This window comes from Aythya fuligula, chromosome 27 (genome assembly GCF_009819795.1).
Source record: "Aythya fuligula isolate bAytFul2 chromosome 27, bAytFul2.pri, whole genome shotgun sequence".
NCBI lineage: Eukaryota > Metazoa > Chordata > Aves > Anseriformes > Anatidae > Aythya > Aythya fuligula.
The window spans coordinates 5,306,239-5,329,200 of record NC_045585.1 but is presented as its reverse complement, the minus strand read 5'-3'; the positions used below and the strand labels follow the sequence as shown (position 1 = coordinate 5,329,200).

Genomic DNA, 22,962 nt, shown 5'->3' with positions numbered 1-22,962 from the left:
GGGTGGGAGTGAGAACGATGGCACTGCCCGAAGAGATTAGAGCAGAGCTCCAACTGTGGACTGAAGACAAACAAAGCAAGATTACTGAACCTCTGACTGCAGCCCTTGAAATCCAGCCTGAACCTCTGGTTTGGCAGAACATCCACTTTGCATATTGCCTTAGGCACAGCTACAGTGGAGGGGCTTTGGTCAGGCCCAGGCTGCTGTTGGAGTGAAGAGGCACTGGGGGCTGGGACATTGCTATGGTGGCAGTGATGTAGCACAGGGCAGGGCTTTGCAGGCAGGGAAGGCATCTGTGAATAGGGATCGAGGAAGCCTCCTGTCAGGGCCAGGGGAGAGAAAGGGAAAAGGTTGATTGTCAGGAGACAAGGGGAGCTGTTGCCTGAAAGAGAAAGGGAAGGGGAGAAGAAAAGCACAGCCCACTGCACTGTGCTTGTTTTTACTTCAGGTCTTGAACATTTTGCAAGTCCAGATCTTTGGACTTCTGCCTCTGGGAACTGCTGTAAGCAGCATCCTGCTACTTCACAGCTTGAACATCCACAAGTCTGTGGCACACAGCACCTATGTGCGGGATTTAGCAGTTGTGAGAGAGTGCAAGAAGTGCACAATGACAAATACGTAAGTTTATTTTCTCCTCTTAGAATAACTCCTTCCTGGAAAATTGCTGGGAAAGCAAAGGTGAATGGAAAGAAACACTACAAACAACAAAAAAGGAAAACCACTGGGGGCATTCTTTGATCTGGAAGCACTTGCTGCACATGCTGGGGTACACGGATAGCAAGAGACTGTGTGTGTGCAGCAATGCGTGCACAAATACCAAGTGGGTGCATGTGGCGTGCCTGTGCTACGCTTCGTGCTCATCTGTGGATTGTGACTGTGCAGTGTGAGCGCATCTGCATTTAGGTGCATTCATGTTGTGCTGGCTGGGATGTGTGCGCATCTTTTTGATACGCACATACGCTTATGTCCAGAGGGTCTCTGCATTTCTTGCTGTCACTGCTCCTTTTTGTCAAAAAGGAGAGGGCAGTGACCCAATATATGCTTAAATTCCCTTCCTAATCTCGTGCTGTCAGGCTGGCTGTGACACCCAAAAGTAACACGAGCTGTTGTGAAATAGTTCCCCTGAGTGACGGGTAGGTAGTCACAGCGTGCACGGGGACTTCAGGAAGGCAACATGACTGCAGGTCTCTTCCCGCTGCTTTTGCTATCAGAGCTGAGCTCCCCTTTCTCTGGCTGCCTGTGCCACCCGGCTGCTGGTGTCTGGCACCCTGTAGTTCTCTGCGCTACCCTGAGCTGGTCCCAGTGAGCAGGGGGGTGTTTGCTCTGAAGCACCCAAGCCTGAGCCCATCAGGAGGGTCCCACCACCCCTCTGCTTCAGGGTGGGTGTTACCTGTGAGATGCCGGGCTCCTGGGCATGTCTGTGGGGCTGCTTGGTGTTGCCCTTCCCAAGGTGTTCTCTGCAGCTCTGACCTGCTCCCTGTGCTTGGCAGCAGGCATCTGTTTTCTGCAGGCAGCTTGCTATTAAATATCCTGTCTGACACAATAATGGAGAGAAAATGAACAAATTCCATTAGCGGCTGGCGATCCCTGCAGGGTCTGCATTGGAGCAAGGAGTAAGATGGTATTTTTAGAGAGAATGCAATGTAACTTACTGGCTCTCTCAAAGCTGGGGAGTAGATAACCAAGGAGGGGGAGAGGGGACACCAGGCTCAGGTTTCAGCCGAGGTGCCGGACTATGGCAGCACGAAAGGGCAGGTCCCGTCCAGACGTGGCTGTGAGTATACAATGCACTTCTCCTTCGTGCACAGAGCTCTGCTTTGCTTTTTTGCCTGCTTCCTGCTTGTGGTCTCCGCTGCTGGGCGTGCTGGGGCTTTGGGAGCTCCTTTGCTGCCAGAGCCTGTCAAGTCTTACCATGTTAATCTTCGCAGCTCCATGCGTGTCCTGTGGGTGGGAGAGTCTGGCTGAGCTGTGCTTGGAACTTCCAAGGGGGTTGCTGCCGAAGGTCTGTGCTGGTGTGCCTGCAGCATAGCTGGGGTCCTGACCTGAGATGCAGAGGCTTCCAGCAGGGTCTGAAGTTGGAAAAGCTCTTTGCACTCAACCTGTTGGTTGAAGCTGTCAGTGTTTCCTCACTGGGATCCAGGCGCCAACGTGCACTTCTAAGGGCAGTGCCAGCACTGTCCTCTGCCTCTTACAGCGGATCAGCACGAACGAGCAGAGAGCACCGAGGTGCCCCGGTGTGTCTCCTGTGTGCTTGCAGCCCTCCACAGGGCTGGCAGCCCTGATGTGTATTTGAGGGCTCCTCCCAGACGGGCAGGGCTCTCCTCTGGGGTGGCAGCACGCAGTGCCAGCTGGCTGAGGGCATGCCTGCTGCACGTGTTCCCCGGCACGCAGAGGCTGCACGCCAACACAGGGCATGGCAGCGCTGCCCTCATCCACCTGTCCCTTTGTCCTGGACAGGTCCGTGGCACTCAGCCACCGCCTATGGGAGCCACAGCTGGGTCCTGCGTGGGGGGTCAGGACACCCTGTCTGTGGGCCTTCCTTCTTCAGGGCATAGCAGGGCAGTGGGCCCTGCCATGGGCTGCATCTCTGGGTTGGAGGATGAGGGCAGAAAGGATGGAGGATGGCTGGAGGCAGCCAAGTGGTGCTGCTCTGGTTTCCAAGTTGGAATGGCTGAGGCTGGGAGGACAGAGGTCCTGAGCCCAGCTCCTGCACCATCCTGCCTAGGTCTGCCACCAGCGCTGTCCTCAGGCTGCGCTGCTTCCTGCGCCTGTCCCAGGAGCTCACTAACCCTGGATGCTCCTCCACAGCTGGGCTGTGGGTGCCGAAGGGTGGCTAGTTCTGGCAGGACGTATGCTCACATAGCACAGGAGGTCCCTTGGGGACTCCAGCATGAGGGGTAAGAAAGGGGCTCTGATTTTCTAACAGAGCGGAGGGCAGGGGCGTGTGTCCTGCTGCCATGCCACAGATGTCTCATGGCTCCGTGCTGCAGAGAGCCCTTTGGGCTGCACCTAGCAGGCAGTCACCAGCTCATGGTCCCAGCCACACAGAACTGTCACTGCATCTCCACCCTGTAGTTATCCAGCTTTTGGTGAGCCATCTCGTGGTCTTCATTTGCTGCCTTAACCACTAAATAGTGTTGCTAAAAGTATTGCTGCACCTTGCCGAGGTGGCTGTCTCAGTGGTGCAGGGAAGCACTACCTTGTTGCAGTTTTCATGGCTGCAGCATGTGCAGTCAGGGTCATTGTCCCCGATGACACTGTGGCTTCCCAGTGGTTTCTGGAGGACAGCAAAGGCAGGTTCACTAAAGCTGCATTCTAGTGCTTGTCCATCGCTGCTTGCTCTCAGCCAGGATACAAGCATTTGCTGGGCCAAGGGAGGCTGCCGTAGTTGCAGCGGTCCCCTTACAGTGTCATCCCTGCCCTGCCAGCAGCGCTGGGATGAGCCATGGCCCCACGTGGCTCTCCTGCCCCTGCTCGAGGATGCTCTCCACCTTGAGCTCCATTTCCAGCCCTGCCCCATCCCATCAGATTTGGAGCATCTCAGCTTGTCCCAGAAGTGTCCACCTCCACCTGCCCAGCCTCTGCCTGTCCTGCCTGGTCTCTGTAGCCACATGCTCTGCAGCCAAGGGCCAAGGTGGCCCCATGCCAGTGATGGGGGGGATGAGCCCAAGCCTCATGGTTTTTCTTTCTTTCCCAAAGGCCGATGCTGCGACCAGTTTCCTGAGAGCTGCAAGATCTGGGAATCTGGACAAAGCCTTGGATCACCTCAGGAATGGGGTAGATATTAACACCTGTAACCAGGTAGGTGAAACCCAAAGGGGTTCTGGTACCACCTCTCGCTCATGTGGAAACATGCCGTGCGGTGGCTCTGCCCAGCCCAGGTGACAGCCACCGCATCCCTTCCTTACTCTTCCCTGAAGGATGGGGACAGGGAGGTGCCCCGTGGCTGCCTGGTTGCTTGGCCCTGCTCTGGCAGCACCTGCCCTGATCCTGGCATGGAGCAGAGTACAAGTGGGCAGGCAGACACTGTGGCAGAGCAAGTTTAAAAACCCAAAGGAGACGGGCCTGGATCACTGGCCTGGGTTGCTGCTGTATGGCAGCTGTCCTGGGCAGGCTCTGCTTGGAAGAGGCTCCGCGCAGCCCCCAGCCTGTGGCTGCTGCTGGGCAGGGAACAGCTTTGGACCCATGGTCTCTGGGACAGGGAGAACTGCAAAAGCTGAAGACCCAGGGTGCCTGGCAGTGCTGTCTGGAGGGTAGCAAAGTGCATTGGCAGGTAGGAGAGCAGAGGCTTCTTCGGGGCCATCGGTGACTGGGACAGCTGGGAGAGGCTCAGCTGTTTGTCAGAGGGCAGAGAGAAGAGCGTAGCACCATGCAGGACTCACTCCTGGGGTTATCTCTAATGCTTGGGCTTTCAGATTCCCAGAAGCTGCAGCTGCACACAAGCAAAGGATGCTTGCAAAACTCCAGTCTCGGTGGCATGGGAGATGCTGGGCGGGTGGAGCCCCCCCCCAGCTCAGAGCAGGGACAGCTCTGCCACAAGAAAGATCTGCAGGCTTGTACATATTTGACAGTCCAGAGGAATGGCTTGCACATAACTGACGTATCTGTGCAGCTGCCAAATGCAAGTGGCTCAGCCTGAATCAGGGTAGGTGCTGCAGGGAGAGACTCAGGGGGCTTGGGCCGAGCAGGGCGAGCGGACAGACAGCACTGTCAGCTACTTCCCAGAGCAGCAGTGATGCTGGGCAGGCTGCCTCAGCAGGTAGCACAAATGGACCTTCACCTGGTTCAGTATCAAGTCCCCAGGCCAAGTGTGGTTTAAAGCTATGATGTGTGCACTGCAGTGGCCGGTGCAGTTACTGCAGACAGGTTGCCCCAGGAAATGTCTCTGTCTCCTTTTCTTTTCTGGCTGACAGTGGTGTGCAGAAATGCTGGGCTTCTGCAGGCCTCTGGGGCATGTTGCAGCTTGCATTCTCCTCGGCAGGGCACTAGAGGAGGCTTGGGGAAAGCTCGTGATGTCTCTCATTTTGTTCCTCAATGTGTTACCTGGATTATCGGTGGATAATCAGCATCCAGATAATCTCAAAAACTCCTAGGATTGCATGGGCATATGGGATTTAGATCAGATGGGTCTTGAATGGAAAAGAATTAGAAAACTTTCTGTTTCAGCCCTCCAAAAATGAGCTTTCCCTTGGGCTCCCATGTGTGGGCTCAAGGCTCTGACCCCACAACCTTTTTGGAGATGTATAGGGTTTGAAAAGAGGAGAGGCCAAGTGACACACTGTTCGCACAGGGCTGCAGGAACTTGGTTGGCACTCATCACTGAGCAGATATGCTCGTACCTGGCAGGATCTCCCAAGTTGCTGTGCTTCATTTGGGGATTTGGCCCGCTCATGAAACCCAGCTGCTGCTTCCTTGGGCTCTCTTGGTGCTGTGCTCCTCCCCATGAAGGACTGAGGACGTGGCCCTGTGTGCTACACTTGTTCATGCCCCATGCGTGCAAAGGCTGGAGCAGAGCTTGGCGGTAGAAATCGTCTGGCTTTGCTCAGTGGGGTACTGTGGCTGTCCAGAGGAGAGGGGCAGGAGCAGGGTGGCTGTGCGTGGCCAGGCTTACCCACACCTTCTGAGAGGGGAGCCTCCACACGCAGAGCACGCCAAGGATGTTCACTCACTACCGATGACAGCCCTAAAAGCAGAGGAAGGATTTTTACGTCCACGGCTTGGGTACTGCTAGTGCAGACAAATAGATGGGTCTAGAGAGGGCTCTGCATGGAACCAGAACAGAGACAGCCATCCACGAGCTAAAGACAATAGCTTTGAATTTCTTCCTCACCCAGAGGTCAGTCATCAGCTGCCTCCATCCGCTGGTATGAGTCCTGCTTCCAGCCAGATTTCTGCAGCTGGTGAGGTGGTTTAACACTTTGACAGAGAGCATCAGGCCGCAGCATGATGAGGTGCTTCTTTCAGTGATGCTGTCTTTGCGCGGGTTCCTGCCATCTCCCTGAGGTTAGATGGCACTTTGGGGTTTCCTTCTGAGGAATATCAGACCTGTGGGAAAGGTCCAACCTCACATGTCCTGTATAGAATAAAGAGGGATATATGTGGTCAGACCTATCCCACAGGTCCTGTATTCTTACACATGTGCAGAGACCTTGACATGCCATCTGATCTTCATTCTGCCAGTTCCGTCCTCTTCATTGTTGCCATCTGCATCAGTGCCCTCATCACCCGCCGCTCCTGTGTGCCGAACCCATGCACACTTCCCTCTCACCTGTGGAGAGCTGGAGGCTGAGGCTGAGCAGACCTTGCTGCTGCGACCCGTGCCAGCAGTGGTCAGAAGGGTGCCGGGAGGTGGTCCCTGCTGGGGTGGCCAGCCACAGTCCTGATGGGAAGCTCAGGGCAGGGCCTGCATCAGGGCCAAATTCTGAAATGAGGCACAGCAATGTGGACGACCTCGCTGGGTGCAAAGTCCCATCTCTTGCGCTTTTCTGCAGGGCTGTTTGTCGCATTGCCAGCCAGTGCCTGGGATTTCTGGGAAGCGTTTGCGGCAGAATACAGCACCTTTCAAATCAAACACAGCCCTTGGCGGTTTTGGGTCAGATGAGCTGTCAAGCTGAAGCAAATGTGCAAAACAGCCTGCATTGTTCCTGAAGCTCAAATATCAACGGGCCACTGGGAAACAGTCTTCTGTAAACATCGCGCTTAGCACTGTAAGGCCAGAGAATAATGATTCCTTGCAGGTTTTCAGCTTTCAAAAGGTTATTTAAGACTCCTTTGTGTAAAAGGACATAGGTGCTCAGGAGAGCAGCTCAGCATCCACAGTCTTGCCCTCTGTATGTTTTGTTGCATGCATGAGTGTAACAGGGAAAAAGTGCGTGTGTCTGTGGTCACTTATCCAGCTCGTGAGCTCAGGGAGGTGAGGGTGCCAGCAACCACGGGAATGGAGCTGTGCAGGTGTGTCCCAGTCAGAGAAGCTGGGCTGGACCGAGGTGACGGTCTGTGTGTAGCCAGGCCTGGCTGGGGACCGTTTCCTTTCAGTGGCCCTGTTCTGTGCGTGCTGCAGCATCCCCACTTCATTCCCCCTGGGCAGCAGGCCCCTTGTGCTTGGGGCTCCAGGGAATGCTGGAGTTGGTGTGCTGAAGAAGCCCGTGAATATGTATGTTTTTGCTGGCTGTGCAAATCAGACAAATTCGTGACACCAACTATGATCTTGGAGGGCTGATGTCTTGAGCAAGAGGGAGGTAGAAAACCTTTTACAATATGATAACCCACTCTGGGAGCTGTTGTAAGTTTAACTGGAGTGCTGAAGGTTGAAACTGGAGCTTACCCTGGAATTTTCTGTGCCCCTACCTGCATTCAGGTGGGGATGAAGCAATTCTGTGACGTGACCTTCCAGTACTCTACAGAAGCTGAAACAGATGGTTAGGAGGTGGAGTGTTTGGGCAGGACTGTGTGCTCCCAGGGAGCTGGTGGCTCTCTGCCATGTGAGCGAGTTGCACAGGGGTGAGTAAGCATAATGCATCCATCTGGGAGAAGCAAGGCACTTTTCCCTTGTGGGGAAAAAAGTGCCATTTGAAAGTGCCTGCAAATACTTAACGTCTTTGCCAGCAAATATCCCAGCCCTTCTGTTCACATCTGGGAAGTGGAAGAGGGAGTCAGAAATAATGAAGCAGAAGCTATTTCGGCAGCCTCTGGGGTGCTGTCTCGCCTGACCCTGCCTTCTGACAGCCCAGGGATGTTCCAAGGGCATTCTCCAGCCCTGTGCTCCAGGGGTTTCATGTATAGGAAAAAGGAGAGGTAAACTGGGGCACCTGCAGAGACCTTCCCAAGAAGTCACCTGCATTGGTTGAGAGCTTCTAGGAGCAGGCAGAGCTTGAGCAGTGGCACAGCCAATGCTTCCCCTGCAGCCTTTACTACAGTTCAGTGCCAAGGGAGCAAAGCAGCCCCTATGCTGGGCATGAACAGCAGGATGGAGCCGTTGGTGGGCAGTCTGTAAAGCTAGCTGCTAGACTGGAAGCTCCTGAACTGTTATGAGTTAAATTGAGCTGCTACTTGGATAAAACCATTGGCCTAGGCAGAGCTGCTCACTGCACTTCTGTCTGTGTAAATGTTAAATGTTAAGGTTTGCACGCACACTTACACAGTGTGTGCATCCTCCTCACTCTGAGCCATACAGAGAGCTCAGCTCTGTGTTTTAGCTGTGGAAAGCATCACTGTGGGCGAGTGATCTCAAGGATGGACATCTCCGGAAAGCCACTGAAGTGGAGTCAAGAGTTGACATCAGGGATGTGTCAACTGAGACAGTGTTTGTGGGGCCACACACACCCACTGAGAGATGGGGACGTCCAGCCATAGGAAACAGTCTACAGGGGCTGCACTTCTTGCTCATGGGGAAACCTCTACATTAATCAGCAGCTCAGCAGCAGGGCTATGTGCAGTTCCCCTGGCAGCATGGAGCCGACTGTGGCTGTTGTGCTGATGCCAGTGCAGGGCTCGAGGGCAGGACAATGAGTCCTGCTCCCGGTAGCCAGAGCCCTCTCCAGCACAGGCCAAATGCTCACAGTCCAGTCTGTACAGGAGCTCAGGGCAGACGGTTCCCTGGAGAGCCTCAGCCCCACTGTGTGACTAATGCCCCTCTCCCACCTTTGCTCCCTCCAGAACGGGCTGAATGCCTTGCACCTGGCCTCCAAGGAGGGCCATGTGAAAATGGTGGTGGAGCTGCTGCACAAGGAGATCGTTCTGGAGACAACGACCAAGGTGAGGAGAATGGAGTCTGGTCACGCTGGTCACTACACGGTTTGCTGTTGCTGCCAGACGCCAGTGGCAGATGGGCAGTGAGTCGTGCTGGTTGCCTTTCGCTGCTCGGAAGGCTGTGCTGGGGGCAGTGCTGCTGGGCTGGGGGGCCAGGACCTGCCTTCGCTCCCAGTGAGTGAGAGGTTCTGCCCGAGCCTCTGTCCCTTGGGGGCACAAGGGCTACTACAAGCTCAGAAGATAGTAACAGAAGCCACAACCTGTGCTTGTGCTGTCCTTGCCTCTCCACATTGGCTGCCCGCTTACATCAGCCCTTGCTGCCCCAGGGCAGCCCCCGTGCACTGCATAACTGGTGTGGTCTTGGTGCCATTGTAGCAAGCCTTGAGAGCTCTGGAGCTCCATGGATCATTGCCTCCCTGTATCACCATGACAAGGTGTGGCTCTCACTGTGTGACAGGTGAGACAAAGGCACAAGCAAGCTGGGCTGAAAAATGAGCAGCCTCTGGCACTGTCCAAAGGGCTCTGGGAGTGGGCCTGGCGTGCCACCTCCCCAGTGCTCTGGCAAGACTCGGGGTGTGGAGCAGAGTCTGGTATTCTGCCCCCACCACCTCAAGACACAAGTTGGAATAGCCTGTGTCTGCATTTTCTGGCCTGCATATCCCTTAGCTCTGCTGGGATACCTTGGCTCCCAGGGCACACTCTGCAGTTTTGCCTGAAGGCTGCCAGCTCAGCTCCCCCTTCTTCCCTCCCCTACTCATCCCCTGGTGCTGGCGATTTGCAGAGCCTGACAATGCATGCAGCTTTTGCTGCCAGTAACTTCATGAGAAATGTGAGATCATTCTCTTCCCTGGCCAGCAAATATAAGTCTACAGCAGGGATGGGCATGGAGCTCGAGCTGCATGGTCCTAACCCGGCCAGATGCTGCCAAATGGCAGCAGCCCTGTTTCCGTCTGTGTTAGTATACATGTCAGGCCCCTCTTTTCCCAAATGGGTTGTTCCAGCCCCTGAGTGCTGCCCTGTGGTGTCTTTCAGAAGGGAAACACAGCCCTGCACATTGCTGCCCTGGCTGGGCAACAGGACGTGGTCCGGGAACTGGTGAACTATGGGGCCAATGTCAACGCGCAGTCACAGGTAGAGTAACACAGGTTGGGTGGGAAAAGCCCCCAGCATGTGTGGTGGTGGTGGCCTCATGTGAGAACTGTGCCCTGCGTGGGTACTTGAGCAGCCCTTTGCAGTTTCTCTAGTCCTGTTCAGGGTCAAGGATTGCTCTGCCAAACTCACGAAGGACCACGAGGGTGTGAGTGGGTGGGGAGGCTTGAGAGAGATGGGAGATGAGTCCCTCTCTGGTGGGAGTCCAAGGGAGCATGCACAAGCATACTAAACCCTTCCTGGGAAGACTCATGGGTGATGCTCAGACACAGCTGTGAGTTTTCCTGCAGCCCTTGCATGTATGATCACCATGCCTCCTTTGTTCACTCTTTCGTGGACCTGGTGGGGCTGCAAGCCCTTCGATGTGTGCCTGATGGGAAAAATACCCCCAGAGTTAAGGGAGTGTAGAGGCAGGGAGTGGAAGGCAATGTTTTATGGGTTGACTGCTGAAAAGCATCTCCTGGTTCTTTCTGGATGTGGGTGCCTTGGGCTCCTGCTTTCCAATTGCTCCAATGTTGCCACTAGATTTTTACTTTTCTCACACTGTGTGCGCTTTTCCCCCAGTTCAATGAGCTGAGGGGGTGGCTGTTGGTGGGGTGTAGATCTGCAAGGATCTGGAAGAAGGGTTGTGTTGACGTGCACGACTCTGTTTGCAGAAAGGCTTCACACCCCTCTACATGGCAGCACAGGAAAACCACCTGGAAGTTGTCAAGTTCCTGCTGGAAAATGGAGCCAACCAGAACGTAGCCACAGAGGTGAGGTCCTTGGGGAGGACGCTGTAGCCTTGCTTGTTGGGGCTGCTCTTGGATGTGCCAGATGCTGGTGTGGCTCCTCGGCTCTCCCCCTCTCACCTGCCTCTCTTTCAGGATGGGTTCACACCACTAGCTGTGGCTCTGCAGCAGGGACATGAGAATGTGGTTGCTCACCTTATCAACTATGGGACAAAGGGTAAGGTCCGCCTGCCCGCCTTGCACATTGCAGCCCGCAACGATGACACCCGCACAGCCGCCGTGCTGCTGCAGAATGACCCCAATGCTGACGTCCTCTCCAAGGTGTGTGGCTCTCCCACCCCGTATCTGGGAGCTTTTCCACATCCCCAGGGAGAACAGCAGCTTGGTATGCTGTATTTATCCATCCTTTCAGCAGGGAGCATGTGTCTGGCTGGGCTGATCCCTCCTTCTTTCCCCTAGACTGGATTTACCCCCTTGCACATTGCAGCCCACTACGAGAATCTCAGTGTGGCCCAATTACTGCTGAACCGTGGAGCCAGTGTCAACTTCACACCCCAGGTGAGTGCGAAGTGGTGTGGCTGCTGGAACTGGCACTGCCCCAGCGCGAGGGGAGGATACTGTGACTCCCTTCCACGTGGTGAACAGCTCCAAGGGTCCCTTGGAGAGGTGGCACTGTGCAGAAGATAGCACGCTGGTACCTGTCTGAGGGTTGGCCATTAATAAGCAGCATGGGACTTTTCTACTGCATCTCACCTCTGTCACAGCTGTACTCTTGGGACATTGTGTCCAGGCCGAGGGAAAGCTGGTGTTGCCACAGGGCAGAGCTTATGCCCCTGTAGTTGGTGTGCCATTTCCAGTCACATGGGTGTAGACAAGCCCACAAGCTGGCACTTTTCTGTGAGCCCTGTGCAGCTTCTGTTCACAACTGGAGACGGGGGCAGGTGCCCACCCCCTGGCCCAGCCATCCCTGGGCAGGGATTTCGCTGTTTCCTGCCCTCTGTTGTTTGCCCCATGCTTCCTGGCAGCCCTGCAGGGGAAAAAGAAGGGGGTGCTCCCTTTAACAGACTCCCCTTCCTTCTGTCAGAATGGGATCACTCCCCTGCACATAGCCTCCCGTCGAGGCAACATCATCATGGTACGGCTGCTGCTGGATCGTGGGGCCCAGATAGAGACGAGGACCAAGGTGAGAGCCCTTCCGAAGCACCAGCAAGTGCACGGGTCTCCATCCGCAGGCTCCCTGTGCCTGAGCACTGCTGCGCTGTGCTCCCCAGCACGTACCCTGTGAACATCGTGCTGGGGCATGACCGCAGGTCTCTGGTGCACTTTCAGTGCTACTTGCACAGGTTGAGGGGAGGCTGCATGCATGGCTGGTGTGCCTTGGAGACCAAGGGCGAACTCACTTTTGCCTTATTTTACAAACAAGTCACAAGTCTCTGTTCTCTCCTGACCTTTCTTTGCCCATGCTGAGCCTCTGAACCCTTCTCTCCCCAGGACGAGCTTACCCCTCTCCACTGTGCAGCTCGCAATGGACATGTGCGAATTGCAGAGATCCTGCTGGATCATGGGGCTCCCATTCAAGCCAAAACCAAGGTGCCCATGGGACCCTGTGGGGTTGTGCTTGGTGTCAGGCCCTGGGATGGTGAAGGGGTCACAAGCTGTGTGCAGTTGCTGGATGCTCTCTGTGGCTGGGCCAGGGCTGAGCTTTTAGTCACCAAGGGCAAGGAACTTCCAGACCTCCTCACTGGAGCCTTTTGCTGAAGGGCTGCGTGCCCTGGGAAGGGGGTGGCCTGGGGACAGCCTGCCCTATGGCAGCAGCTCTTCACGTCTTGCCCCCTGCTCAGCATTGCTCCCTTGTAAGTCGCAATGGGGCACCTGGGGGCTACTCTCCGGCAGCAGCTTGGGATTACCGTGTCCCTCCTGCCCAGAGCTGTGGCCCAGGGGGCAGCAGGGCTTTGTGAGACGCCCAGTGCCCCCCAGCCCAGCCCTGAGGCCTTGCTCCACGGTCACAGAATGGCCTGTCGCCGATCCACATGGCAGCACAGGGTGACCACCTGGACTGCGTGCGCCTGCTCCTGCAGTACAGTGCTGAGATCGACGACATCACGCTGGACCACCTAACGCCGCTGCATGTGGCTGCACACTGCGGCCACCACCGTGTGGCCAAGCTGTTGGTGGAGAAGGGGGCCAAGCCCAACTCCAGAGCCCTGGTGAGCAAGGAGGGGCAGGCAAAAGATCAGAAAAGGAGGGAGGGGGCTGGGGATGGAGAAAAAAAGGAGGATGAGGAGAAGTGTGCCTGCAGTTGACCATCAGCTGGTTTGTCTACAGAATGGCTTCACGCCCCTCCATATCGCCTGCAAGAAGAACCACATCCGCGTGATGGAGCTGCTGCTGAAGACAGGAGCCTCCATCGACGCTGTCACAGAGGTGGGTGGGCTGCAGGCCGTCCCCAGCTTTTCTGCTGCTGCCTGCGCACAACAGGCAGCGCTGCAGGGGAGGACAGCTTGCTGCCTCTGCTGACCCCCAGCGTCTTCTTCTTTGCGGCTGAGAGCTCTCTGCAGCTCAGGACCTGCTGCTCCTGGCAGCATCTCCCCACAGCCTGCTTCCTGCAGGGCAGGCAGCTGCAGGGGGCAGCAGCTCTTCGTGCTGCCCTCAGCTCACCTCGGGGCTGCCGGGGGCCTGGCGGGAGACATGGGGTTTGCCTGTGTGTCAGAGCATGCCCGGGGGTGGGAGCACAGGAAGAGGTGTTGGTGAGACCGTCAGCCCCCATCAGGAGTCCTGACCCTCTTCTCTCCGCAGTCTGGCCTGACCCCTTTGCATGTGGCTGCCTTCATGGGGCACCTGCCCATTGTTAAGACCCTGCTGCAGCGCGGAGCGTCTCCTAATGTGTCCAATGTGGTGAGTCCTGGCCTGGCTGGGGCTGTGGGGGCTCACTATGGGGGGTGCAGCAGGAGGTCAAGGTTGCCCACATCCCGCTCTCTGCTCTCCTGGGAAATGCCTGGTGCCCCCTCTCCCTCCTTCCTCCCCACCACCACCACCTCTGCTGTCAGGAGGAAACACCGGGGGCTAGAACAAACTGGGGGCACTGCTTTCCTACACTCGGACCAGAAGAATGACTGCAGGAAGGCATGTCCCCTCCCATGGCCTCACCACTTCAACCTGTCCTTGCTGCAGAAAGTGGAGACGCCCCTGCACATGGCAGCCAGAGCTGGGCACACAGATGTGGCCAAGTACCTGCTGCAGAACAAAGCCAAAGCCAACGCCAAGGCCAAGGTAGGCAGGGAGATCCCGTGTGCCAGTCCAGCACTGGGAACAGCTGGTGCTGGGTGCTTGCTGTCGTCTGTCCAGGGCCCTGCCTGCCAGGGGCTGTGGAGCATCAGAAGTTGGGCCAGGGAAGGGACAGGTCTAGGCCCACCAGCAGCAGCCTCTCTGCCTCCCTCACAGGATGACCAGACTCCTCTGCACTGCGCTGCACGCATTGGCCACACCGGCATGGTCAAACTGCTTCTGGACAACAATGCAAACCCCAACCTGGCAACAACAGCAGGGCACACGCCCCTGCACATCACAGCCAGAGAGGGGCATGTGGACACAGCCCTGGCCTTGCTGGAGAAGGGAGCCTCCCAGACCTGCATGACCAAGGTAGGCTGCTGCGGCTGCTTCTACAGTAGGCGAGCTGTGCCTGGGGGGGCTGGCGGCACAGCGTCCCTGTCACAGAAGGGGCAGCTTCCTCCTGTGCTGCAGCACCCCTCCCTGTGCTTGTGCCAGCATTCTCCTTGTCATCCCTGTACACCCTGTGATGGGCTGCCTTTCTCCTCAGAAAGGATTTACCCCTCTCCACGTTGCGGCCAAGTATGGGAAGGTGGATGTGGCAGAGCTGCTCCTGGCACGTGACGCTCACCCTAACGCAGCAGGAAAGGTGAGGGTTGCTCTGGGGCTGTGGGAGGAATGAGTGGTGTGGGGAGAGGCTCTGTCTCACCACTCTGCACCCTCTCCCCCTCTGCAGAATGGCCTGACCCCACTGCATGTGGCTGTGCACCACAACAACCTGGAGATTGTCAAGCTGCTGCTTCCCAAGGGGAGCTCCCCACACAGCTCAGCCTGGGTAAGACTGGACGCGGTCCTGTCTCTGAGGGGATGTCGTGTGTGTGTTCAGTGCACTCTAGCTGTAGGTGGCTGTGCCATGTCCTGTGTCACCCCTCAGCTGTGACACCCGCCAGCCACCCCTGTGGCCCTCCATGCCAACTGCTCATGCTGGCCCATCTCCTGCACCGGCAGGGGTGCTGAGCAGGCATCCTGTTCCCACAGAGCAGCTGTGTCAGGGACGTTCCCTGCTGGCAGCCTGGTGGCTGTTGTTGGGGAGGGGACGTGTTTCCATGGCAAGCCCTGCTGAGCAGCGCTGCGGTCTGGCAGTTTTGGAAACCACAGGCGAATGTTTGCATGCAGCTGGGAAGCCATGAGTCAGAAAAAAGCAGCAGCTTGTGAGCATCTCAGGCTCTGCCTGGGCATGGGGAGCATTTCCCTGTGGAGCAGCCCAGCGGCCTTATGTCCTGATTTCCACATTGTTTGCAGAAGCTGCAACCTCTCAGCAGACAAGCAGCCACCAGTGCCAGCTCTCCCCATCTGGCTCTCCCCTCTCCCCTGTGTGGCTTCTAGCAGACCTGCTGGGCAGGCATCAGGGCAGCTGGTGCTGCTGCTGATCCACCTCCGTCTGCGTCACCGACAGTCCACGTCACTGCGGGCAAGGGGTGTCTGTTCCGCTTCTGGCACACCGCAGCGCAGGCGGTGCTCAGGGCCCTGTGGCCTCTACCTGAATATTAATGCTGTGTGCTGTGAGTCCTGCTCCACACGGCCGCCCAGCGTGTCCCAGTAGGTGCCTGCCTGCCCTGGCTCTTGCTGCCCCAAGTGGCTGCATGCTAGAAATTCACGTGAGGAAAACCTCAGGGCTGCTTATACCAGCTGGACCCAAAGCCTTGGAAGCACCTCGACTGATTTGGCCGGAGAAGCAGGATTTGCTCAGTGGCAGGTGGCCTCAGTGGCAGGCCTAGTTGCTGTCAGGGAGATGGTTCAGGCGTGAGGCTGTGTCCCCGAGCTCTGGAGGTGGCTAGGAAGGGCAGGCCTGTCCTGCATGGGTGGGCTGGTACCTCCTGTCCTGGCAGATCTGCTTGGCGTTTGCTGAGCACTGCAGTGGTCTTCCCCCACAGAACGGGTACACCCCCCTGCACATCGCTGCCAAGCAGAACCAGATGGAGGTGGCCAGCAGCTTGCTGCAGTATGGGGCTTCTGCAAACGCGGAGTCTGTGCAGGGAGTCACCCCCCTACACCTGGCTTCTCAGGAGGGGCATGCGGACATGGTGGCCCTGCTCTTCTCCAAACAAGCCAACGGCGATTTAGGCAACAAGGTAAGTTGTGCTGGTGCTTCCTGCCAGGCCGGAGGTGAACGCCCTGGCAGGCAATAGCAGACCCAGTGCCTCTCTGCATTCAGGCAGCCAGGCCCTTGCCAAGAGCACAGTGTTAGCCAATTTGCCATGTTGACAACCCAACTTAAGAGGCTCTGCTGGTAGAGCTGCAGTGCTTCCACTGCCACTGTGCAAATGACCTGCTCTTTTTGCAGAGTGGCCTGACTCCTCTCCACCTTGTGGCCCAAGAGGGACATGTGCCAGTTGCTGATGTTCTGGTGAAACACAGAGTTACAGTGGATGCAACAACCAGGGTAAAGTAGTGCGTTGGTCATGGCTGGGATGAAAAACACTTGGGAACTACTTATAGGCCTGCTGCAAGCGGAGCCTTGCTTTTCTTCTTTGTGCAAGAACTTCCCCGACTTGCAGGCATCCTTGTGTCCTGGGGTCTCTTCTTTCTCTTCCCCCCACCTCGCTGCAAGAATGCTTTTTGCCTGCTCCCACAGCTCACCCCTGTCTTCCTGGGCACAATGTAGTGTAGTCTGCAGTGTGGCCTCAGCCCTGGTCCTGGGCTCTCAGGCAGCACCAGCACACGTGTTCCATGCTTCAGCTGTGGGGGCTTGCCCATGGAATCAGCATACCCAAGGCAGAAAGGCAGGAAGCACCGCTGAGGGCAGGCTGAGTCCTGATCTTGTCTTTCAGATGGGCTATACCCCGCTGCATGTGGCCAGCCACTATGGGAACATCAAACTGGTGAAGTTTCTGCTACAGCACCAGGCTGATGTCAATGCGAAGACTAAGGTACAGTGATGCCCTGTGCTCCAAGGACCCCTCTGCCCTGGGGAACAGAATGCAGGTTGATGAGAAAGCCTTTGCCTGCCCCTGCCCCCATGACTCCTCCACCTTGCTCCAAGCTCTCCTTTCTCCATGTCTGGAAGCTGCTGTAGTCCACCTACAGCCCCGGGCAGGTGCTGGGTCCTGCAGACATCCACAGAAAGTAGAGGGGCAGACCTTGTCCTCTAGGCATGAAGCACCATGCGAAGCCTGGGGCGAGTGTTTCTTGGGCAGTAGAACCCAGAGCTGATGGCAGCACCCTCTGTCCTCTCCTGCAGCTGGGCTACACCCCCCTGCACCAGGCAGCACAGCAGGGCCACACGGATGTCGTGACGCTGCTGCTGAAGCACGGTGCCTCTCCCAACGAGATCAGCACGGTAGGAAGTGCACTTGCCTGCACCTCCTCACCCTGCGGTGAGCTCAGGTGCTTGCTTGGGCTCCCTCGCAGCTGCAGCTGACCCCATCCTCCCGCCTTGCACAGAATGGCACCACTCCCCTGGCCATTGCGAAGCGGCTCGGCTACATTTCTGTCACAGATGTGCTCAAGATTGTCACAGATGAAACCGACATCCTGGTGAGCTCCTGGGTATGGGACTGGTGGGGTGCAGGACCCTGTGTAGGGGAGTTGGGGCTGGGATCAGCCAGGCGGGGGTCTGCTGTCCTTGCCCAGGCAGCGAGCCCCAGGCAGCGGCTGTGGTCTTGCTTGGGGCAGAGGTTGCCTGAGTGCAGCCCGAGTGCCCGGGCATGGGGGCAGGAGCTGCGGGCGGCGCTGCAGTAAGGGCTGGCCTGCTCTGACTGTCCTCTGGTCCCACAGCCAGTCAGTGACAAGTACCGCATGAGCTTCCCAGAGACTGTGGATGAGATTCTGGATGTGTCAGAGGATGAAGGTGAGGGGCCAGAGCCGGGTCGCACCCCCAGAGGTCTGCTGGCTGAGCTGGCACCACTGCCAGCAGCCCTAGGGATGGGCACTGGGGTGGGGGGAGCTGCCTGGCCACACAGGGGTCTCTCAGAGAGGAGGTGGGGAGCCCACCAGCCTCCGGGGATGGCTTCCCCTGGCTCAGGTGCTCCCCTGTGCTGTGCGAGGGGGAGATACCTGGACCTCTCTGTGGCCCCATACCCCGAGGATGGTGTGCAGAGAGCCCTTGGGCACATGGAGCACCCCACCGTGCTCCCTGGGGCAGTACCAACTCCCAGCCCGGCTGCAGTTGGTCTGCTCCTGTTCCCTCCCACTGAGACCTCACTTTTGCCTCTTCTTACTTTGCAGGCACTGCTCATGTCACAGTAATGGGTATGAAACACGTCTCCCACCCCAGCTCAATGGCCCATTTCACCCCATGGCCACTAACCATCTGCACGCCACGTCCATCTGCTGAGCCTTGTTGCTGGGCTGGTGCTACCCAGCACAGGCCCTGCCATCCTGTTCTGCCCATCCGTGTCCATGCTGCTTGCTGTGGTGTGACTGCATGAACAGGGCTATCCCCCAACCAGGGGGCAGAGGAACCTGGTTCTGTGGCAAGCTCTGGTGCCCATACCCAGCCACCCCGTGCCGCTCTGGCCACAACGGGGGTGAAGCTGAGCACTGGAGGGTCCCTGTGCTGCTGCAGTCCCCTCCCCATCACCAGGGCTGGTCTCCTGCTTTGGGAGTTGCTGGACTCCTTCCTGCAGGGCTTTAGCACAAGCCCAGCCCTGGTGGACTCCTTATCAGGAGTTAACTGGGCCAGCAGGTGGTGCTGGCTGGGCTTGTCCCGCAGTTAGAGGTGCACAGATGCACTTGACAATGTTGGTGAGTCCTTCACGTGGCCCCAGTCCTGCCTACGCCTGTCTGCAGTGCCCGGTGGTGAGGTGTCCCCAGCAGGCTCTGCTCTGTGTGTGGGTGCCGTAGAAAAGGGTCCAGCTGGCAGCTGAGGCTCCCAACAGCTACCACAGCACCTGTCCCACTAACCAACAGCTTCAGCCTCTGTCAGAAGGAAAATTCCCCACACGTCTGGGGATGAATGTGTGTGGCCAGTGGTGGGAGCAGGGATGGGGGCAAAGGCTGAGCTTCTGTGCTCCCCTGTCCTGCTGCCTCTGCATGCTAAGCCAGCTCTTGGTTTCAGAGGAGGAGCTGATCGCACCGAAGCCCAGGACACCTGAACCCAGGGACCAGGAGGGCAAGAGGGAGATGCTGGAGCTTGTGACCAGGATGACACTGGAGCAAATGTATGAGGCACTGGATGGCAGAGAGGGAGTGGGAGCGGGATGCGAGACCAGTTTGGTGTTGGGTTGGGATGCCAGCAGGGCAGGGACAGCCAGAGGCCAGGAGTACATCCCTGAGCCCCAGCAGCCATTGCAGCAGGCACAGCTGGTTTGTGTTGGTCTTGCACAAGGACATGTGTGGGTCTGCGGCTGATTGCACCTTCGCCCCGTGGCCCCAGGGCTCCCTCGGGATGGCTGGAAGCTGAGGGGCCCAGGCCTGCCGCTGCAGTGGCTGTCACTGCTCTCTCCTACCAGGGAGGAGTCTGCAGCTGTCCCACAGGTCCCCTGTATTCCACCTGAGACTGTAGTGACCAGAGCAGAGGAGCCTGAGCAATTAGGACCTGTGGAGACAGAAGCTGAGCAAGTCAGCCTGCTGCCTGCGCCCTCAGTGTCCCCGCAGGAGGTGAGCACGGGACATGGCCTGACATGGCCCCCGGGTCATTCTTTGCCAGGTGGACCCTCCTTCCCTGTCAGCACAGAGCTAAAATGTGAGGTGGGCAGGGGGAACAAAGCTGGCAGTACAAGGCTGCCTCATCAGGGCTGGGAGAGTGCAGAGGGGGGAGCAGGCTCAGCACCCCCAAACAGGGCCCTGTGCCCACGGGGGCTCTTCCCTGCCTTACACAGCCCTCCAAGGAGTTCGATGAGGACTCTCTGATCCCCAGCAGCCCAGCCACTGAGACTTCAGACAACATCAGCCCAGTGGCCAGCCCCGTGCACACAGGGTGAGTGCCCGGCCCGTGTGGCACCTGTGTGGCGTGCGCACGGGTGGCTGCAAGGCACCCACCTGCCCTCACCTCCATCCACGGCAGGTTCCTGGTGAGCTTCATGGTGGATGCCCGCGGCGGCTCCATGCGGGGCAGCCGGCACCATGGGCTGCGTGTGGTCATCCCACCCCGCGCCTGCGCCGCACCAACCCGCATCACCTGCCGCCTGGTGAAGCCCCAGAAGCTGCCCGCACCCCCAAATCTGGCTGAGGAGGAGGGCTTGGCCAGCAGGATCATTGCTCTGGGGCCTGCCGGGGCCCAGTTCCTCAGGTGAGCGAGGCTGGGGACGGAGTAGATGGGGCTGCCCCCACCAGGACCATCCCTTAGGGCTGGGGATGGGCCTGGGCTCCTCTGGAGACTGGGGACAAGACCTGTGCTAGCTGCTGCTTGTGGAGGTCTGGTGCAGGAGTGATCCCAGCTCTGGCCTGGCACAGTGCAATTTTGGGGCGGGTGATGGAGCAGTGGCTGCGCTGTGGTGGGGAAAGCCCTGATCAGCAGTGGCCTGCTGGGTGCAGAGCTCCATTTCCCAGAGACAAGGCTGTGAGGTGCCCTGTCTCCCCCTTCATGTGGCTGTGTAGTGTGGTCAGGTGTTCTGCCCACAGCCACCTTGCTGCCTGCAGATCCCAGTGGCAGCATGTGGGTGTGAGCACACTTCCTTCCCTATCTGCAGCCCTGTCATCGTGGAGATCCCCCACTTTGCCTCTTACGGGCGTGGAGACCGTGAGCTGGTGGTACTGCGCAATGAGAACGGCTCGGTCTGGAAGGAGCACCGCAACCTCTATGAGGAGAGCTACATGGACCAGCTACTCAATGGCATGGATGAGGGTGAGCATTGCCAGGGCTTGGGTTTGACACCAGGCGACAGTGGTGGGTGAGAGCCATGGGCCCGGAGCAGGGGTGAACGCTGACGGCTGCGCTGCCCTTGCAGAGCTGGAGAGCCTGGAGGAGCTGGAGAAGAAGAGGGTCTGCCGCATCGTCACTACCGACTTCCCTCTCTACTTCGTGGTCATGTCCCGGATTTGCCAGGTCTGTGACATGATCGGCCCTGAGGGAGGGTGCTTGAGAAGCACACTGGTGCCCATGGTACAGGCCACCTTCCCAGACGCTGCCGTCACCAAGGAAGTGAGACTGGCCCTGCAGGTGAGCCCCAAGAACTCAGTCTGGAGCCTGGCTGGGCTTCTGCAGTCAGGGACAGGCAGCTGGCCCAGGCTGCACCCCAGCACTTGCAGGGGCTGGCCCTGACTCCCCGACCCGTGCTGCCCGCAGGCACAGCCCGTGCCCGATGAGCTGGTGACCAAGCTGCTGGGGAACCAGGCAACCTTCAGCCCCATTGTCACGGTGGAGCCACGCCGGAGGAAGTTCCACCGCCCCATCGGCCTCCGTATCCCTTTGCCCCCGTCCTGGAAGGACAATCCCCGAGACAGTGGCGAGGGTGACACCACCAGCCTGCGCCTGCTCTGCAGTGTGATTGGTGAGGCTGCCACCCCTGCTGTGTGGGCACGAGTGGTCCGGGTGGGGACGGGCTGGGCCGCCTCGGTAGGATGTAGCTCCTGGGAGTTGAGGGCAGGGTGCAGCTGTGCGGTGGGGAGAGCAGGCCCCTGGCTTACGGAGGGGCAGCGTACTTACCCCTGCTTTCTGCTGCAGGAGGGACAGCCCAAGCTCAGTGGGAAGACATCACAGGCACCACGAAGCTGGTCTATGAAAAGGAATGTGCTAATTTTACCACCAATGTGTCTGCCAGGTAAGTCGTGGGCAAAGCATGTGGTGCAGTGGGGACAGCTGCTGATCCTGGGGCCCTCTTGGGGTGCAGTCTCTGCTGAAAAGAGCCTCCAGCCCCTGTGCTCATCGGTTTCTGTGGTGCTGCCACACCCCCACATGCAGGGCAGTTGACTCTAGCCTTAAGACACCTGTGCTGCCTTGACACACACCAGGAAACACTGTGACACCTGGGTGTGCTGAGGGAGAGGGCCAGTTCTTGCACTTGTGTGCAACTCCCACACCCAGAAACGTTGTGGCAACCTCTGCAATGCAGTTTGCTCTCCCAGCGTGGCTGGGGAACCAGCTCCGCAGCACCCCTGATCCAGCCCTCCCACAGGTTCTGGCTGGCCGACTGCCCGCGCACGGCTGAGGCCGTGCACTTCGCCACCATGCTGTACAAGGAGCTGACAGCTGTGCCCTACATGGCCAAATTTGTGGTGTTTGCCAAGATGAACGATGCACGGGAAGGCAGGCTGCGCTGCTACTGCATGACTGATGACAAGGTGGACAAGACTTTAGAGCAGCATGAAAACTTCACCGAGGTGGCCCGCAGCAGGGACATTGAGGTTTGTCCCCAGCAGCATGCATGGGAGGCAGCAGGGCAAGGGCAAGGGCTGCCTGTGCAGGAGGGGTGCTGATGCCAGTGCAGGGGTCTGGCCCTGGCCTGGAGAGGAGGACAGGGGAAGCTGCCCTGCACAGGGACTTATCCTGTGTTCCCTGCCCTCCAGGTGGTGGAGGGGATGCCTTTGCATGTTGAGCTCTCAGGAAACCTGGTTCCTGTTAAGAAGACCACGCAGCCACGCACCTTCCTCTTCCAGTCCTTCCGGGAGAACCGCCTTGTCATCTCCATCAAGGTAATGGCAGGGCACAGGGCTGGGCTGCAATGGGGCCCCTGCACCTGCCCCGTGCCAGGCCCCACTACCCGGCCTCTTGGTGCGCAGGTCCGGGACAGCAGCCGGGAAGCCAGCGGCTCCCTGTCTTTCCTGCGCAAGGCCATGAAGTATGAAGACCTGCAGCACGTGCTCTGCCACCTCAACATCAGCATACCACCCTGCACCAAGGTCAGCGTCTGCTCTTCTTTCTCAGCTGCCCCATGTGGCCATGCCGCTCCGTGCCAGGGCCGTGCTGGTGCCAGAGCAGAGCCGCTGCCCTCTTTTCAGGCTGGTAACCACTCGGTTTGTCCCCACTCCTGCAGGGAAGCAGCAGTGAGGAGCGGAGGAAGACACTGACGCCGTTGTCTCTGCGGGAGCGATACAGCATCCTAAGCGAAAGCAGTTTCGGTACACAGCCAGCTAGGTCTATTCAAGCCTCTCACCACTTGCGGTTAGGGTAGGGGTACCCAAGCCA

General features: G+C 58.1%; 1 protein-coding gene across 7 annotated transcripts in view; it reads left to right on the top strand.

The window, feature by feature from the left end:
• Positions 1–22,962, top strand: part of ANK1 (ankyrin 1) — a 63,071-nt gene that overhangs the window by 30,019 nt on the left and 10,090 nt on the right. For 5 of the 7 annotated variants that reach the window (XM_032203972.1, XM_032203969.1, XM_032203966.1 and 2 more), the window contains 34 exons: positions 3,700–3,801; positions 8,656–8,754; positions 9,781–9,879; positions 10,554–10,652; positions 10,764–10,949; positions 11,088–11,186; positions 11,713–11,811; positions 12,120–12,218; positions 12,638–12,835; positions 12,954–13,052; positions 13,425–13,523; positions 13,800–13,898; positions 14,070–14,267; positions 14,446–14,544; positions 14,632–14,730; positions 15,830–16,027; positions 16,240–16,338; positions 16,727–16,825; positions 17,137–17,235; positions 17,340–17,432; positions 17,673–17,745; positions 18,123–18,146; positions 18,955–19,057; positions 19,349–19,496; positions 19,718–19,815; positions 19,903–20,127; positions 20,528–20,682; positions 20,786–20,997; positions 21,124–21,328; positions 21,502–21,598; positions 21,953–22,181; positions 22,344–22,469; positions 22,557–22,676; positions 22,811–22,895. In XM_032203972.1, the coding sequence (XP_032059863.1) occupies positions 3,700–3,801; positions 8,656–8,754; positions 9,781–9,879; positions 10,554–10,652; positions 10,764–10,949; positions 11,088–11,186; positions 11,713–11,811; positions 12,120–12,218; positions 12,638–12,835; positions 12,954–13,052; positions 13,425–13,523; positions 13,800–13,898; positions 14,070–14,267; positions 14,446–14,544; positions 14,632–14,730; positions 15,830–16,027; positions 16,240–16,338; positions 16,727–16,825; positions 17,137–17,235; positions 17,340–17,432; positions 17,673–17,745; positions 18,123–18,146; positions 18,955–19,057; positions 19,349–19,496; positions 19,718–19,815; positions 19,903–20,127; positions 20,528–20,682; positions 20,786–20,997; positions 21,124–21,328; positions 21,502–21,598; positions 21,953–22,181; positions 22,344–22,469; positions 22,557–22,676; positions 22,811–22,895 (4,261 nt within the window). Of the gene's footprint in view, positions 1–1,733; positions 1,775–3,699; positions 3,802–8,655; positions 8,755–9,780; positions 9,880–10,553; positions 10,653–10,763; positions 10,950–11,087; positions 11,187–11,712; positions 11,812–12,119; positions 12,219–12,637; positions 12,836–12,953; positions 13,053–13,424; positions 13,524–13,799; positions 13,899–14,069; positions 14,268–14,445; positions 14,545–14,631; positions 14,731–15,829; positions 16,028–16,239; positions 16,339–16,726; positions 16,826–17,136; positions 17,236–17,339; positions 17,433–17,672; positions 17,746–18,122; positions 18,147–18,954; positions 19,058–19,348; positions 19,497–19,717; positions 19,816–19,902; positions 20,128–20,527; positions 20,683–20,785; positions 20,998–21,123; positions 21,329–21,501; positions 21,599–21,952; positions 22,182–22,343; positions 22,470–22,556; positions 22,677–22,810; positions 22,896–22,962 lie in introns of those variants that run through there. The other 2 variants (XM_032203971.1, XM_032203967.1) reach the window with 2 other exon arrangements.